Here is a 14,670-nt window from a genome sequence, read left to right as displayed (position 1 = left end):
ATTCATTAATGGCGCGACCTCAGGCAAACTAAACTTTCTGAGCCTCAGTGTCCCCATCTGTAGTATGGGAGTTAATAATAATGCTTTCCCTGCATCGTTGCTAGGAGGACTTGAAGCTTCTACCTGGCCTGTGGAAAGCTCTCACAAACGGTCAGCTAGTTTTATTAGGAAGGGAACTCCGGGGCTTCCTAGAGTGTGGGCGGCAAGAGGCCTCGGGAGCAGTTGCTGCAGCTAGCGTCTCAAAATCCGAAGATTTTCAAGTGTATTTGTGGGGCGGGGGGGACGTTCAGGGAGGAGGTCCTCAGGACGGCCAGTTCTGGGGACCAAGCACTTGCAAGCAGCCGGTTTGCCCTAAAACAAGAAGGTAGTGGGGCCGCTGCCGCCGTGTCCGGGCTCCGAGCCTCGGTGCTCTCTGTCTTTCCCGGAGAACAGAGAAAAAGTGTGAGAAAGGGAGTATGCCTCTTCTCCCGCGGCCTGACAGCCACTCTTCGGCAGTTCTGCGAGCAGATTAATTGAAGGGGCCTAGAACTTCCGATGCAGTTGTTCAAAGCCCGCGGAGACTGCGTGGTTAGCCTCGGGGTCCACAGCACCGTGGGTTTTCTCTTGCGGCGTTTGCCTTAAACTTGGGTGCTATCAATCTATCCAGGGATGACTGATGACCTTGTCACAGCGACGCCAGTCAAAATATTTTCGGTCCAATTCTATTCCAACCAGCACCGAGGCATCCTGCGTGAGACCCGGACAAAGTCTAAACAGCGCGTTTCCCAGGCTCAGAAGAAATGAGTGGTGGGAAGACAAAAGAAACAAGCAGAAATCAGGAAAGAATGGCTATTAATTGTTCACAGTGGCAGGTGCTAAATAAATTGGTTTGTTTGGGGAAAGATAAATGTTATTTCTTCTCTTTGAGGTGTGGACAGAACTCCGGCGATGGGAAAGCGCCCGAGCCAGTCAATTTCACACAGCGGGTAGGTTCCCTCCACCCACCGACTTCTGTGAACGCCTTGAAGAACTGGGGGCGGGTGTCTAATTCCTGGATGTAAGTGAGACCGCGCCTGAAAGGGCTGCCACGGTCAAAGGCGCCAGAAGTAGGTAAGGTGGGGGTGGGGCTGCGCTCCCACCCTGCATCTGGGACTCCAGGTTTTGGGGAGAGATATCTATACACGACCCTCCGGGACAGCCCCCCAGGAAGACAACTTGTCAAAGGCAAATAAGCCTCGCCCGTGCCCAGGAGCAGTTGTACCACCAGACGTAGCTCTGGATACTTGCCTCGTATGCCGAAAGGCAGAAGGAGTCAGCCCCCCAGGAAGACAACTCGAGATTGGTGGGCTGAGCGCGGGGCGGTGTGAGACTTCATTGCAGCCGCCTTCCAGCCCCGCGGCCAGGACTGAGTCCCGCCAGGACCAGCGCCCTTTAGAGACCCTCGGTCTCAAGCCTTTCAGCTCGGAAAGCCTGCCTCCTCCGCTGCCGACTGAGGGTTTCATTCCAACGTGCTCCCCGCCCCGCCCCCGACTCCCCCTTCACCCCCATCGCCACCAAGATTTATGTTAGAGATTGCGTGGCGGGCTAAGTCGACTCTGGCACCCAGCAGTACTCCTGGAAAAACTGAGTCCGGCAAAAGCGCAAATCCGCTGCCGGGACTTGGTCCACTCGCCCAGCCGCGCGCGCCCTCCCGGATGCGGACAACCCGAGCGCGTGCCTAGATGCATTCTGGTTTCCGCATTTTCCCTGCTTTCAGGACCAGGGCAGTGAGCCGGCACCTAGAAAAGGCATATCATGGGCAGAAAGAGACAACAGGCGAACCCGAGACTTCACGCCAAAAAAAAAGTGGGGGTGGGGTGGGGTGGGAGGGCGAAGGAGGTATTTGTGCAGGAGAGGCGCACGAGCTGTGTGTGGATACAACCGACTTAGAACTTCCTTCTTCCCTCTCCCCTCCCCTCCGTTCTTCTGGCCTGCCTCCCGCCTCCCCCCACCCCCATCTCTCTCTCTCTCTCTCTCTCTTTCTCTCTCTCTCTCTCTCTCTCTCACACACACACACACACACACACACACACACACACACACACACTTGTATTTTGTGCTGTCGTAAAACCCACGTGTCCAGCCGGGAGGCTGCCAGAGCGTGGAGCGGAGGAGCCGGGACGCGGCAGCGGCCGAGCGCAGCAGCCGGCCTCGGCTCCGGCGCCCGGGTCCGCCCGCACTCCCGCGCTCGGCGTAACTGTTCTCACGCCCTCCGCAGGCCGCCTCTTCCCTGGCTTGCGGCCCTGGAGGGTCCCGGGCGGGCGGATCTCTAGGGCTCTGCTCCCGCGCTGGCCAGGGGCATGTAGCATACCCGGGGCGCACACTCTCTCGCACGCTCACCGAGACAAACGCACGCACGCACCCGCCGGCGGCTCCGAGTTTTCAGGTAAGCGTGGCTTGCCTAGGGCTGAGGGTCTTGGGCCCGGGGGATAGGAGGCTGGAGGTCCCGCGCTGGGGGCGGGGGGCGAGACTGTCCCGCCTCCTGGCGCCGTAGGCCAGCGCGGCTCAGGCGCTGCGCCACTCCCGCTCGGGTCGGCTCCGGGCGCGGGCAGAGGGCGGGGGCTGCGTCCTGCCGCCGAGTTCTGCGGGGAAGCGCCCTCTCGCCCGGCTTCGACAGCGCCGGGTGGGCGCTGGGCGCCTGGGGCTGGGAGGCAAGGCAGGGCGCGCACAGCTCCCCCCGCGCGGCGCCGCGGCTTCAGAGTAAACTTTGCGCCCCAGCCGAGTTGGGAGGAGGGAGCCGCCGAACCGGGCTGCCGCCGGTGGAGCCAAAGACTCAGACTCTCGCTCCAGGGTCTTGTCGGCGGTCGTCCCCGCCCCTCGCGCACCAGGCCCTGAGTCCGGCTCACGCGCACCCTCCTCTTTGCCCTCTGCCCCCAGCTTAAAGCGTCGGACATGCTGAAGCCCGGAGACCCCGGCGGCTCGGCCTTCCTCAAAGTGGACCCAGCTTATCTGCAGCACTGGCAGCAACTCTTCCCGCACGGCGGCGGCGGCCCGCTCAAGGGCGGCGGTGCCGCGGGTCCCCTGGGCGCACCGCAGCCTCTCCAGCCGCCGCCGCCCCCGGAGCGCGCCGAGCCCCCGCCGGACAGCCTGCGCCCGCGGCCCGCCTCGCTCTCCTCCGTCTCCTCCACTCCGGCTTCCTCCTCCACCTCGGCCTCCTCTGCCTCCTCCTGCGCCGCTGCCGCCGCCGCCGCCGCCGCGCTGGCGGGTCTCTCGGCCCTGCCCGTGGCGCAGCTGCCGGTGTTCGCGCCTCTGGCCTCTGCCGCCGTCGCCGCGGAGCCGCTGCCCCCCAAGGACCTGTGCCTCGGCGCCGCCTCGGGCCCGGGGCCCTCCAAGTGTGGAGGCGGCGGCGGCGGCGGCGGGGATGGCCGGGGCGCCGCGCGCTTCCGCTGCAGCGCAGAGGAGCTGGACTATTACCTGTACGGCCAGCAGCGCATGGAGATCATCCCGCTCAACCAGCACACCAGCGACCCCAACAACCGTACGTAGCAGCAGCCCCGCGCTCTCTTTCGGGGCGCTGGCTCCGTCGAGCGCGGGCGCCGGTCCGGGAGGCGGGTCGGATGAGGGGGACACCAGCTGGTGGGCTGTCCAGGCCGCGGGCCCACACCTCTCAGACCACTGTAGCCAAAGTTTTCTGGGTTAGAGAAGGAAGGAACGATTGGGATGGCCGGGTGACACCTCTGGGTTACCTCTTCCCGCTCTTCTCATTCCCTGCTGCTCAGCCCGGAGTCTTTAAGAGCCGAGTTGCTCGCGGACCGGGGAGTACAGATGACCGCCCTCCCTCGGCATATTGCGCCTCGCGCGGGGCGGGTACTAGCGGCGCGCGATGGGAGTGTCCGGGGACAGGCGCAGCCTGGCTTTAGAGGGCACAAGGCAGGGACTCTCAGCGGTTCTGGGGAGCGTGGATTCCAGGGCTAATTTCTCCCTCTCTCTGTCTTACCTTTGGGGTTAACTGCGTCAGCTTCTTTTCTGACCGTGGGGTTGTCGGGGGACCGGCCGGGAGCTGCTGGCTGGCCGGGCCTCGCTGGAGTAGGGGTTTTGGGTGACACTGGGCCAGTCTCTCCCTGCAGGCAGGCATCATTCTTAGGCTTAGTATTTATTTTAGAAAAGAAGGGGGGAAAATGTCAGTTGCTTAGTGAGAAAACCTTTCGGACTTCAGGGCAGGGTCGTTCCTTGCGGATCCCGCATTCTCCGTGCCCCCTTGACCCTGCAAACATTTGCAGGCCGTAGCCACGCTTGTTGGCTTACGTATTTTTTTTTTCAATGAGGGTAACAGTGGTTTAGTATAAGTAGCTTACTCTTCTTGTCCCGAAGTAAATGACAGAATGCCCATATTAACATAAATTTTCTTCTACTTCCGTTCCTGTATTCACAATTTCAAACTCTTATCACAAGTGTAGTTCCATTTTGAGGTTTTGAAGCAAAACTCTAAATGAAGATCAAGAATATGTTATTTATTTTTTATACCCAATTCTTTTTGGTAATTTCAGAAGTTGTGCTATGTTTGCACTTAATGTGTTGGGATAAGTGCTAAATATACTTCCAGAGACCCCAGGAGAACATTAAAGCAGGTTAAGAGAGTTAGGACGAAAGCAGTACAGGATTTGAAAGATCAGCACTCACTCAACTACTTACTTTATCTCATTCTTTCATCTAGCTTTCATCTGTATGAGGAAAGTTGATTATAAATGTGTGTGAGCATTCTGTTTTGAACAAGTCCCTTTTTGCAGAATGTCTACAAGTCCGTGAGCTTTTTAATTCGTTGTAAAAGCAAAATAACTACAGGTTGTAGTTATTTAAGGGACTCCCAAATTTATTACTTTGATTAAAAACACTGGGCATGACCCTAGTGATTGAGCTGTATTAATCTTTTCAAAATGGTTGGAGATAATTCTTCTAATGGAGATAATTATTATTAATAAAAAGAGCAGTTGTATTTACTTTATAACTTTCTAGAGCCTGAGGGTAAAGTGTTTGGTTTAAAATGAGGGTTTCAACTCAAATTTGCCCTGTAGTTAAGAAAAGTCTTATAATTCAGAATTCCAGAAGATTTTATAAAACTATGTTGTCTTAATGGATTTCAAAAAATATCTCCCACTGAATTTCTTGATTGTGTTGTTTTCAAAGCAGTTCTTTAAAAATGTAAAATAAAAAGATAAGAAATGCTTTTGCAAAAGGTATTTCTTACCCCTAAGTCAAATATAGTCACTGCGGGCTGAGTGCTTCATCAAACTTGCAGTCTCTCTTCTGAATTAAATCAGTGCTGGAAAAGACACCAGCAGTGCACCCCAAAGCCTTAACTGGGCGCTGAGCTCCCTGTACTGTTTACAGTGCAATCTTGAGGTTCAATACATTTTCACCAGAGAAAAACCTAAACTAATCAGAGAAAGAACTGGGATGGATTCCTAGTTAATATGAGGCTATTGAACCAGTGTATTGTCTAGGTACTCTTTTTCCTGGCTGGAGGAAGTGAATTATGATTTATTTAAATTATTCCTATTGTGTTAATCTTCTGATATCTCCTTTTGAGTTGACTGCACTGCCTCAGCCTGCAAAGTGCAGGGGCAAGGACAGGAGAGAAAGGAAGTCAGATTGTCCTGTTAGAGTTACACTTCACATTGCTCTCTAATTAAAGGGCAATTGAGAAAGAAAATAGGATGCTGAGGTGGCTTTCCGTGTAATGCTGGGAGACTAAGTCTGCCATGCTTCCAGGAACTTCTCTGGGCAAAACTAGGCACTCATTTGAAACCATGAGATGTGTTTTACAAAGATGAAATAAGGAGCGATTGAGTTTAATCTAACTAGGGGATCAAAAAATAAAACATGCAAAGAGTGAGAAAGTGCTTTCTCCCCCTTGGCAGGGGAAGTTGATATATCACTTAAAAGATGGTGAAAACAGCTTCTCCACATTCCCAGGTTGTATATGGGTGAGGGGTGGGGTGAGAGGCGGAAAGAGGGAAGCGCCTATTAATTTATCGAACACAAATCTTCCTAGTTTTCCTTTTAGTCTATTGCCCTCTCCCTCTTCAAAGAATTCTGTGAAGTGACCACTCAGCATTGCTTTGTTTTATTACTTTGTATTTAAAAGGGCATTGAGTCCTATTCTCTTTTTCTTATAAGGCAAAGTAAGGGGCCTCTGCACTTCTCTTTTCCCTTTAGAAGAGGAACTTTTTACCTGGTATCAGCAACCCAGTAACACCTGTGAATCAGTAGCACTACTTTCACCTTGAAACTTTATTGGCATCTATGGCAAATGCCATAGTGAAGGCATAGTGAAGAGTGTTGTAGCTCTCCTTCACACATAAAAAGATTTAAAAACAGCAGAAACTGTACAAGCTAGCCCGGGTGAGCTCTTCCAGTATGTATCTAACTCCGTGTAAAAGTTATTCTATGATTGAAGTACACTTTCCACTGAAGCTCTCAATGCTTAGTTGCCGCCTCTTTCATTAAAGTCAGGTGGGGCTTGTGTAATGCAAATAGGGGATGGGGACCTTTCTTCCTCTTCGTGTATTACTGTCCTCAGTTGCTGCTGGTTTGCCTGAAGCCATTGATACCCTCAGGCTGCGTTGCGGCGGCCTCTCCTCAGGTTCCGGAGCTGGTGCGTTGTTTGAGACCCTGTCACTACTCTTAGAAGGTATTGAGCAGCAGCCAAGGGGCGCGCCAGACGTTTGTGTTTGTTCGGAGACGGCCGGCCCAGCCAGTTAGCTTTTCAAACCTTTTTTTTTTTTTCCCAGACGTTCCTCCCTGGTACCTGGGAGAGAACAGAGGGCTAAGCCCGCCCAGGGTCTCTCTGCAGAGAGTTGAATTGGGGCACTCTGCAACTTCCCCAGCTGGAGATCTCTATCTCCTCGGGATTTTGAGGAGCCCTGATGCGCAGGGAACAGCGCGGGGAACAGCATCGGCGTGTGCACAGGTGTAGGAGTTGGGCCCGAGGCTCCGCTGTCGACAGCGCCATCCTTTCCAAGGGTTGGGGGAGAGATACCGGGGAGAGGAGGAAATATGGGGTTTGTTTGGTTGAGAGGTCAGGGAAAGAGATAAAAGGAGGGAGAGTGTTTTCTGACCTTCCCTAATCTCTTCCCACCCAGTTGGAAAACGCAGGTCCTATTTGGGAAGCTCCCAAGCCCAGTAGCACACCAGCGGGATTTTTCTGACACCAAGGCACACTCGCTGCGCTACTCCCCGCTGTCAATGGCCAGCGAGCGACCAAGATTTCAGACCTGGTCCCTGGTGGGAGGGAGGCGCGACATAAGTGTGTGGGCTTTTGCGTTGTTCTCTTTTTCTTTTTCTCTTTTCTCTCTTTTTGTGTGCAGGCCCAGCCCCATCCCGGAACACACATGATTTAGCTTATTTTACATCATTCGTTATCTGGTGCCCTGAAACTGAACATAGAGCCATATATTAGATTGAGGTTAGAAGAGGTGGCGACTGTTTATTTAAGGTGATAAAATGGTCCATCAGCAGTAATCTCCATCGATATGTGCCACCAGGAGATGAAGGATGAGGGGACAAGCCACAATTAATTGCCCTATAGTTTTGTAGGAGAGAGTGGAGCCAGCCCAGACCCGCTTCGATCTCCTCTCGCGCCTCCTATTCATCATCTCCGCATTGTATATGGCGGCCTCGCAGGGGCAGGAGCAGGGGCCGGCGAGGTTTATCTCGGCGCAATAGTCTCTCACCCTCACACACTGGCGCTCCCATTTAGTTTATTCATACAGTCATCCGGAGACAAATAAAATCCACGTTTCCTCCCTCTTTCTTTCTCTCCCCCTTTTGCCTCTCCCTCTTGGTCCCAGGGCCAAGCCGGCAGCCAGGGGGGAGTAGGGAAAGCCCAGGGCGTCGACGATTCATGGGGAAGTCTTATTAAACTTGCCTGGAGAGAGTCCCCCCCAGAAGGTTCCGCGCGATCTGGGCCGCCTGCGGGGGCGAGACCACAATCGGCTGCCCTTCCCGGCCCGCCTCGCCTCTGCATCTGCTCCTAGACCCGCTCCCCGGGGCCTAGAAGACCCCCTCCCGGTGGAGGAAGTGGTCCGGGTGGGTGGTAGGGGCTCCAGAGTGCGGCGGGCGGCCATCACGTCGGGTCTTGTAAGAGAGCCCTTCGTTGGCAGGAAAGGGGCAAGACCTTCAACGTTCAGATTAAGTGCTGGGGGGGGGGGGGGCTGGCGCCCACCCCGCTCACGGTCCACCGCCACCCCAGCCAGCCGGTGGCTTGGCGCGGGCAGGGCGGGCTGGAGGGGGACGTGGAACTCTGGTGCGAGAGACCCCCGGCCACAGCACTCCGCCCTCCCTCGGCCCCGTCGGCCAGCCCCCTCGGCGACCCCAAGGATCAGTGCCCCCACCACGAAGCACGCGGAGCTGCCAGCAGGCGGCACTCCCGGGGCCGCGTCGCCGTCGCCGGGCAGGAATCGATGGGCGGCCGGCCCCGCCGGGCTTGGCCTGCGGGACAGAGGGCCGCGACCTCGGCGGCGGTCGCAGAGAATTTATAGCCCGGCGGTTACCGCCGCCCAGGCGGGGAGGCAGGCTTTACAGCTGCTCCTCGGTTCCCTTTCCGGAGGACACGCGAAGACAGGCAAAGCGGCGGACAGGCTTTGGGGAGCGAAGGCCCAGCGCGGCAGGCGCGTCCCGCGGGTCCCCGCTCCGCCTGCAGCCACGCGGGCCTGCCCACCTCTGCAGACGGCAGAAGAGCCCTGAAACGTTTTAGAGTTCACCTTTCCTAGAACGAGAAATGAGATATCAGAGAGCTCTGGCCTGCTTTGCCCCTTTTACCTTAAAATAGATCCATTTTCAATTACACGCGTCGCACGTGCCCTTGTAAAAACATTCAAACAACACTGAAGGATGAGGAGGGAACGGTGAAAGTCTGGTCTTCCCTCCACTTGGCCTGGCCTTCTGAAGCCAGTGGGTGAGCAAGTCTATAACTTAATGATACCTCCTTCTCTTATTCAGAGACCCATAAACAAGAGCATTAACAGATCTATTCAAGACAGAGAAGAGACCATGACCTCTTATATTCCCTAATGCTAAAATGGCATTTCGAAGTATGTTGCTTGGGGAATATAATCTCTCTCACAGATACAGACACCACTTTATGAATAATAATTATGAAGCTGTGAAAAAACCCTGATTTTGAGAAAGTAGGAACATTTATTTGCCTCTTCTATGTGAATACAAGTAGACACATTATTGTTTGGCCTGGAATGCTGTAATACATGTATTATATATATATATAATGTGTAGTTTTAGGTATCTAGCCCACTTCTCCCTCAGATCTTTTCATATAGGTGTTAGTGGCCTGCTGTCTAGAAAACACTCTGCTAGAATGTTTGTCCACTTGGGCTACATTTGTCAACCCCAGGTAATCAGTTACTTATTTTAGCCATCCTCAAGCTCCTTTGGGACTCCAAGACATAAGTCAGAAGCCACATGTTTTCAGTGGTGGAAGTTTTGTGTATTAAGAAACAGTAATGTTAGGATATAACATGTATTTTGACATAATCGGTAGGCTTTTCGGGTGCAGTATTTTGAAATAGCATGAAGTGGTTTATAAAAGAAGAAAACATATTGGGTGGACTAATGGATAGTGGATTGGCCTTGCTTACCATGCAGGTATTCTTTTACATATTGGGAGAGCCTCAGCTTGTCACTCTGCAGAATGGTATTATTAAACATTTCAACACTTCATGGAGACAAATGAAATTTAATAAGTTGAACAAGTGCGTTAGAGGATTTCTTAGAGAAAGGACTAGCCATACGCTATCATGCATAACAAATAACAGGAGTGTGCTTGTCGTCTGTGTGGGTGGTGGCTGGAGTTGGCACCTTTGCATCTTATTTTATTGCTGATATAGTTGGTGTGATGTTACAGGTTGTGGAGATCTTGTAACTTGACAGAATCTCTGGTATGGACTGTTAGGGAGTAAATACCAAATGCTCTTTCTTTTCACCCTTTGTTTCATTGAGCCAACCAGAAAGGGAAAGTCTTAACTCCCTGGGGTGATTTATTTTTACTTTTATGGGCCTATTGCCTTGCTTATTGTCATTTGTTTTAAGCTGTTTTTGCTAAGGTGCTGAAAGGCCATTTCTGAAGTAAGCACTACAGTTCAAAATTATGGACATTATCTACTTACTTTTCAAATCATCCTCTTACTTTAACCTCCCCAAACCCAAGAGTGTGGGAAAGGGAGAGAGAAATCTCTTTAATTCAGTCATGCTACAACAGTTTTGCAGCCCCCAAATAGTGACTTCAGTGAAATATTTCAGTTATATTGATTGAGTTATGAGTTTGGATATAAAATTCTCCCAACTTTCATTAATCATAGATCTCTTGGTTTGGAGGGTTTGGAGTTACACAGAACTGATTGTGAGCCCTTCTCTGTCACTTTCTAGTTTCTGGTCCTTGGTCAAGTTACATTGCTCATGAAGCCTCAGTTGCCTCATCTGCAAAATGGGAATCGTGATATTTAAATAATATGGTGGTTGTCTGGTTGAAGATAAGTGCCTGGCACACAGGAGGCACTTGGTAATTGTGAGTTTTTATTGTCTTTCTTTCCATCCCCCCCTTATCTTAAAGTTTTTGTTTTCACAATCAGAAGCTTGAGAGGGTGTGTGAAGTGTATGCATTCTGGAGGAGTTGACTTATGGGTAAGGGTGAGAATACCTCCCTCCATTTAGGCCCTAGGGTCAAAAGCAGAGCCTGGCATAGTTCTGACATTAGTTTGTGTTGCTGAAAGAGGGGTCCTTTGTGTGATGGAGGTCCAAGAGGCATGGCCACTTCAGTACCTGCAGAAACCAGCTGCTACTTTTCACTTGAGAGGCCTGGGGACACTCTCAAGAAGCTGCAGTCAAAGGTCCTCTCATTCCCTGGGCTCTTTGGGGAGAATTGGAGGAGTAGCTGACTGAGGGGAAGGCACAGTGGGCTGGAAACCCTTCTCCACTGAGATAGGATGCTTACATAGTCAACCTTAAGTTCGCTGTGAAGCAAAGGGCAAAACGGGGGATCGCTCGCTCACCATGCTGGGTTGCGATTAGGTGTTCCTCGAAGTTTCCTCAGTGACTCACTTATCACAAGTTCTTTGGGCATTTCAGTTTTTCAAGCACGGATAGGGCACACCCAGGACGATCCAACAGGATTGGCAGTAACCAAGGCTGGAAGCAGGTGCCCAGAGGGCGACCCGCCGCCTAGCGCTGGCACATCCGCTGGTGCCCAGTTCTTGCCATCTCCACCAGTTGGGGCTCGCCTGATATCAGGCCCAGGGCCACAGGGCTCTGTTGCGCAGGGACGCCGCGGCTCCCCAGGGGGGGCTGGGCCAGGGAGGCCGGTCTCGCCGGCGGGCGCCGAGGCCGCCTCCCAGAGGCAGGTCCGCCAGGCCGGGGCGCAGACTCGGCGGCTCCGCCAGGCCCATTAATAACCCGGAGGGCGCAGCGATCCGACAGCATGGTCGCCGCAGGCCTGCTTCCCGCTGCTGCTTGGCCTGTTCCTGCCCAGTTTGAGTGGAGGGACGCTGGGAGTCCACGGCCGGCCGCCCCAGAGGGTGGGGGTCACCTCGCGCACCAGCTGCTCTGAGGAACATAGAGGAGAGAGCAGGCTTCACTACAGCTCTCACTTAGTTTGTAACGCAAAATAGTCGTATTTAGCCTCGGGATCAACCATCCGAGCAGGATTTGGGGCCCTCTCCATTGAACCTTTATCCTCATCATTAAAGACCCATTATCTTGATCGTTAAATTTGCTCTTCGTTTTTTGGGGGGCTTCCGGGAAGAGCCTGCACGCAAGCATAGGGTACCCCAAACCTGCCAGAACTCCCCCTCCCCCCTTTCCCCACCCGTCCGCACCTGGCTGGAGCGCTCAGAGCGGGAGCTGCCGGGGCTCTCGAGAGACCCTAGCGCCAGTGCGCCCTCTGCGTCGGGGGTGTAGAACTGGGGCTCCGCGGGGCCAAGGCCGGCTCCGCCCACTCGCGTGGACGTTCTTGGGGGAGGCGAGCGTGGGTCGAGGAGTGGGGATGGCGTGCAGCGCGGGACGGGTCGCCCGCCTGCTCTGGTGATTTTGAAAGTCTCTCTATAATTCTAAAGAAAGGAAAACCAGACTTACCCAGGCGATCAAGGTAGAATCTCTCCGAGATATAAGGTTGGTCGAGAGACCGACTTTTCTCTTAGTACAACGATAAACACACCTTGAAACACCGCTAAGAGAGAACGTGCGGGAACAGGGGAGAGGGTCAGGGGGAGCTGGAGGCAGAAGGGAAGAGGGAGAGAAAGGGGTAGAGGCTGGGAGGAGAAGCCCCGAGCCGTCGGGTCTTTGGAGACGCCGCCGCCATCCGCACCCAGCTCGGGAGGCTTTTGGGGGGACTCCCGGGGCCTCGACTCCGTACCAGGTGGATTTGGGTGCGGCGAATTCCACAGGGAGCGCGTCGGGTCGCCTCTCCCTCTGCTCCCGGTGGCCTCGGCGCCTTCGCGGCGTCACCTCCCTCACAGGTGGCTCACCTGGCGGGGATGCTCTTGTCTCGGGGTTTACCCGGGGTTAACCCTTTGCCTTTCCTCCCTCCCTCTCGCGTGTCTCCGGCAGGTTGCGACATGTGCGCGGACAACCGCAACGGCGAGTGCCCCATGCACGGGCCGCTGCACTCGCTGCGCCGGCTTGTGGGCACCAGCAGCGCCGCGGCCGCCGCGCCCCCGCCGGAGCTGCCCGAGTGGCTGCGGGACCTGCCGCGGGAGGTGTGTCTGTGCACCAGCACCGTGCCCGGCCTGGCCTACGGCATCTGCGCGGCGCAGAGGATCCAGCAGGGCACCTGGATTGGGCCCTTCCAGGGCGTGCTCCTGCCGCCGGAGAAGGTGCAGGCCGGCGCTGTGAGGAACACGCAGCATCTCTGGGAGGTAAGTCGCCCGCCACCCAGAACCTTGCCTGCAGCCGGAGCTTTGGCCGGCAGGGAGCCTCCCTTGTTCCCCGGAGGGTAGTGGAGACTCGATTTCTCTAGTCATGCAAATGCCTGGTATTTGCAGCACCTACCGTAAAGAGGTGCAGAGCCAGACCCAGCCACTACAGCAACCCAGCTAGGAAGATAGGGTTTACAGGTTTTCTGAAGATGGAATCATCTTAACAAGTTCCATTCCAGCTGTGATGGATTTGACCGTTGGTCTCCCTTGATCTTGAGAAAGAGAAAACACCTGAGGAGATAGAACAGAGGTGGTTGGGCACTGGGATGTGAACTAGGTGAATTTTGTGACCTATTTTAAGCTCGTCCAACAGGCTGTTTTTGTTTTTGCCCACTGGGGAGGAAGGAACATAAGCATAAACAGGAGAAAGGAGAGTCAGCCGCATTTCCTCAGATAAAAACGATTTGGTAAACGCTGAATGTGAGAGACTGTAACATGTTTCACAACTTTCAAAGTGCCCAGAGTAAAGCAGAATTATATTGTTAATCAGAAACCACAAATTCTGCTGCTTCTCTGACAAAGTGCAATTATTCAGTCTTCAACAAGATACCACAGGAAAACTCCGAGCAGTTTAGTATAACCCAATTCATAGTACTTAAATGGTACAATCTTACCTGATGCTATTACTTAAAAATCAACAATGTATTTGAAAAATATTAACCTGCGATCTGTCCCAAAGCTTCATGGTTCATTACTGAGGTCCATTCCTGAAGAGACAGACCTTTAATGTAGGTTATCCCTCCACCAGTTTTAGATACTTCCACCACGGAGAGTTATTAAAATAAGGTGCCAGAAGTCTTACCCTTTAGCAATGTGTAAATCTGACTGAGACCAGGCAATATAATGGAGTGGGATTAGCCAGAAAACAAACTTTTTTAAATGCCAGGGGCCAAGTGGGCATGGACCTTAGGGCTCTGTTAATGGGTCATTTCTGCAACAGCTTGCCCCCCATACGTAGCTCAGTAGCCTGCAAGATGATCATTTTCATTGCAAGCCGCCTTATAGTCACTTACTAAATTCATGCAATTCAATAATCCACTCAGGTTTTTGCTGAGCACCCACTCTGGCCAGCACTATGACTTGTTCTCCAGAATGCTTATATGGCTATTGGCAATGGGGTACTAAGGCCTATGTCTGCAGAGCTGCCTCTGATGGGGGAGGAGCTAAATCTGTGAGCTCATCCTCAAACAGCCCTGGATGACCACATGGTGGCCATTGGGCTGTGTGCCCTACAGCTGTCCATGGGTGCACTGTACCCACCAGGCTCCTAGGTTCCATTTCACACCTAAACTATTATTGGACAACAATTATACACTGTTAGTCTTTCAGAATAGGATTCTTGAATGAGGAAAAAAGAGGCATATTTATATTACCAAATAGTGTTTTTTTGTTTGTTTTAACACATTTTATATAGGGAAATGGGGCAGGAGAAAATGGTTGATACATTGAGGCAGGTTACATGTTAGAGCTTTTGGATATGAAAAGCTTACAAGTGGGAAACAATCAAAGCGTCTGGTTTTGAAATATTTCCTAGTTGGTTTTGTTTCTGACTAATTAGTTGTAACCTCCAATGTGGTTTAAAGTTGATAAAACAATTCCAGGCACTTTTCATGTTCCAGTGGTATTATTAGGAACTCTATACCATACAGTTAAAGGTCTGCCAATACTTTTCTGGGGAATTCGTGAAGCAATTGTTTAGTGGTACAGATGTGTTCTATCTGAAAATGTC

General features: G+C 52.9%; 1 protein-coding gene across 1 annotated transcript in view; it reads left to right on the top strand.

Moving 5' to 3' along the window:
* Window positions 1–2,111: 2,111 nt before the first annotated feature.
* The window catches only part of PRDM6 (PR/SET domain 6), a 100,089-nt gene continuing 87,530 nt past the window's right edge, over window positions 2,112–14,670 (top strand). Inside the window, exons 1-3 of the mRNA XM_057749148.1 lie at window positions 2,112–2,404; window positions 2,896–3,496; window positions 12,574–12,881. Of these exons, the coding sequence (XP_057605131.1) occupies window positions 2,911–3,496; window positions 12,574–12,881 (894 nt within the window). The 5' untranslated portion in view covers window positions 2,112–2,404; window positions 2,896–2,910. The remainder of the gene's footprint in view (window positions 2,405–2,895; window positions 3,497–12,573; window positions 12,882–14,670) is intronic.

Source organism: Hippopotamus amphibius, chromosome 1, assembly GCF_030028045.1.
Source record: "Hippopotamus amphibius kiboko isolate mHipAmp2 chromosome 1, mHipAmp2.hap2, whole genome shotgun sequence".
Classification (NCBI taxonomy): domain Eukaryota; kingdom Metazoa; phylum Chordata; class Mammalia; order Artiodactyla; family Hippopotamidae; genus Hippopotamus; species Hippopotamus amphibius.
This window is presented reverse-complemented; position numbering and strand designations above follow the sequence as displayed.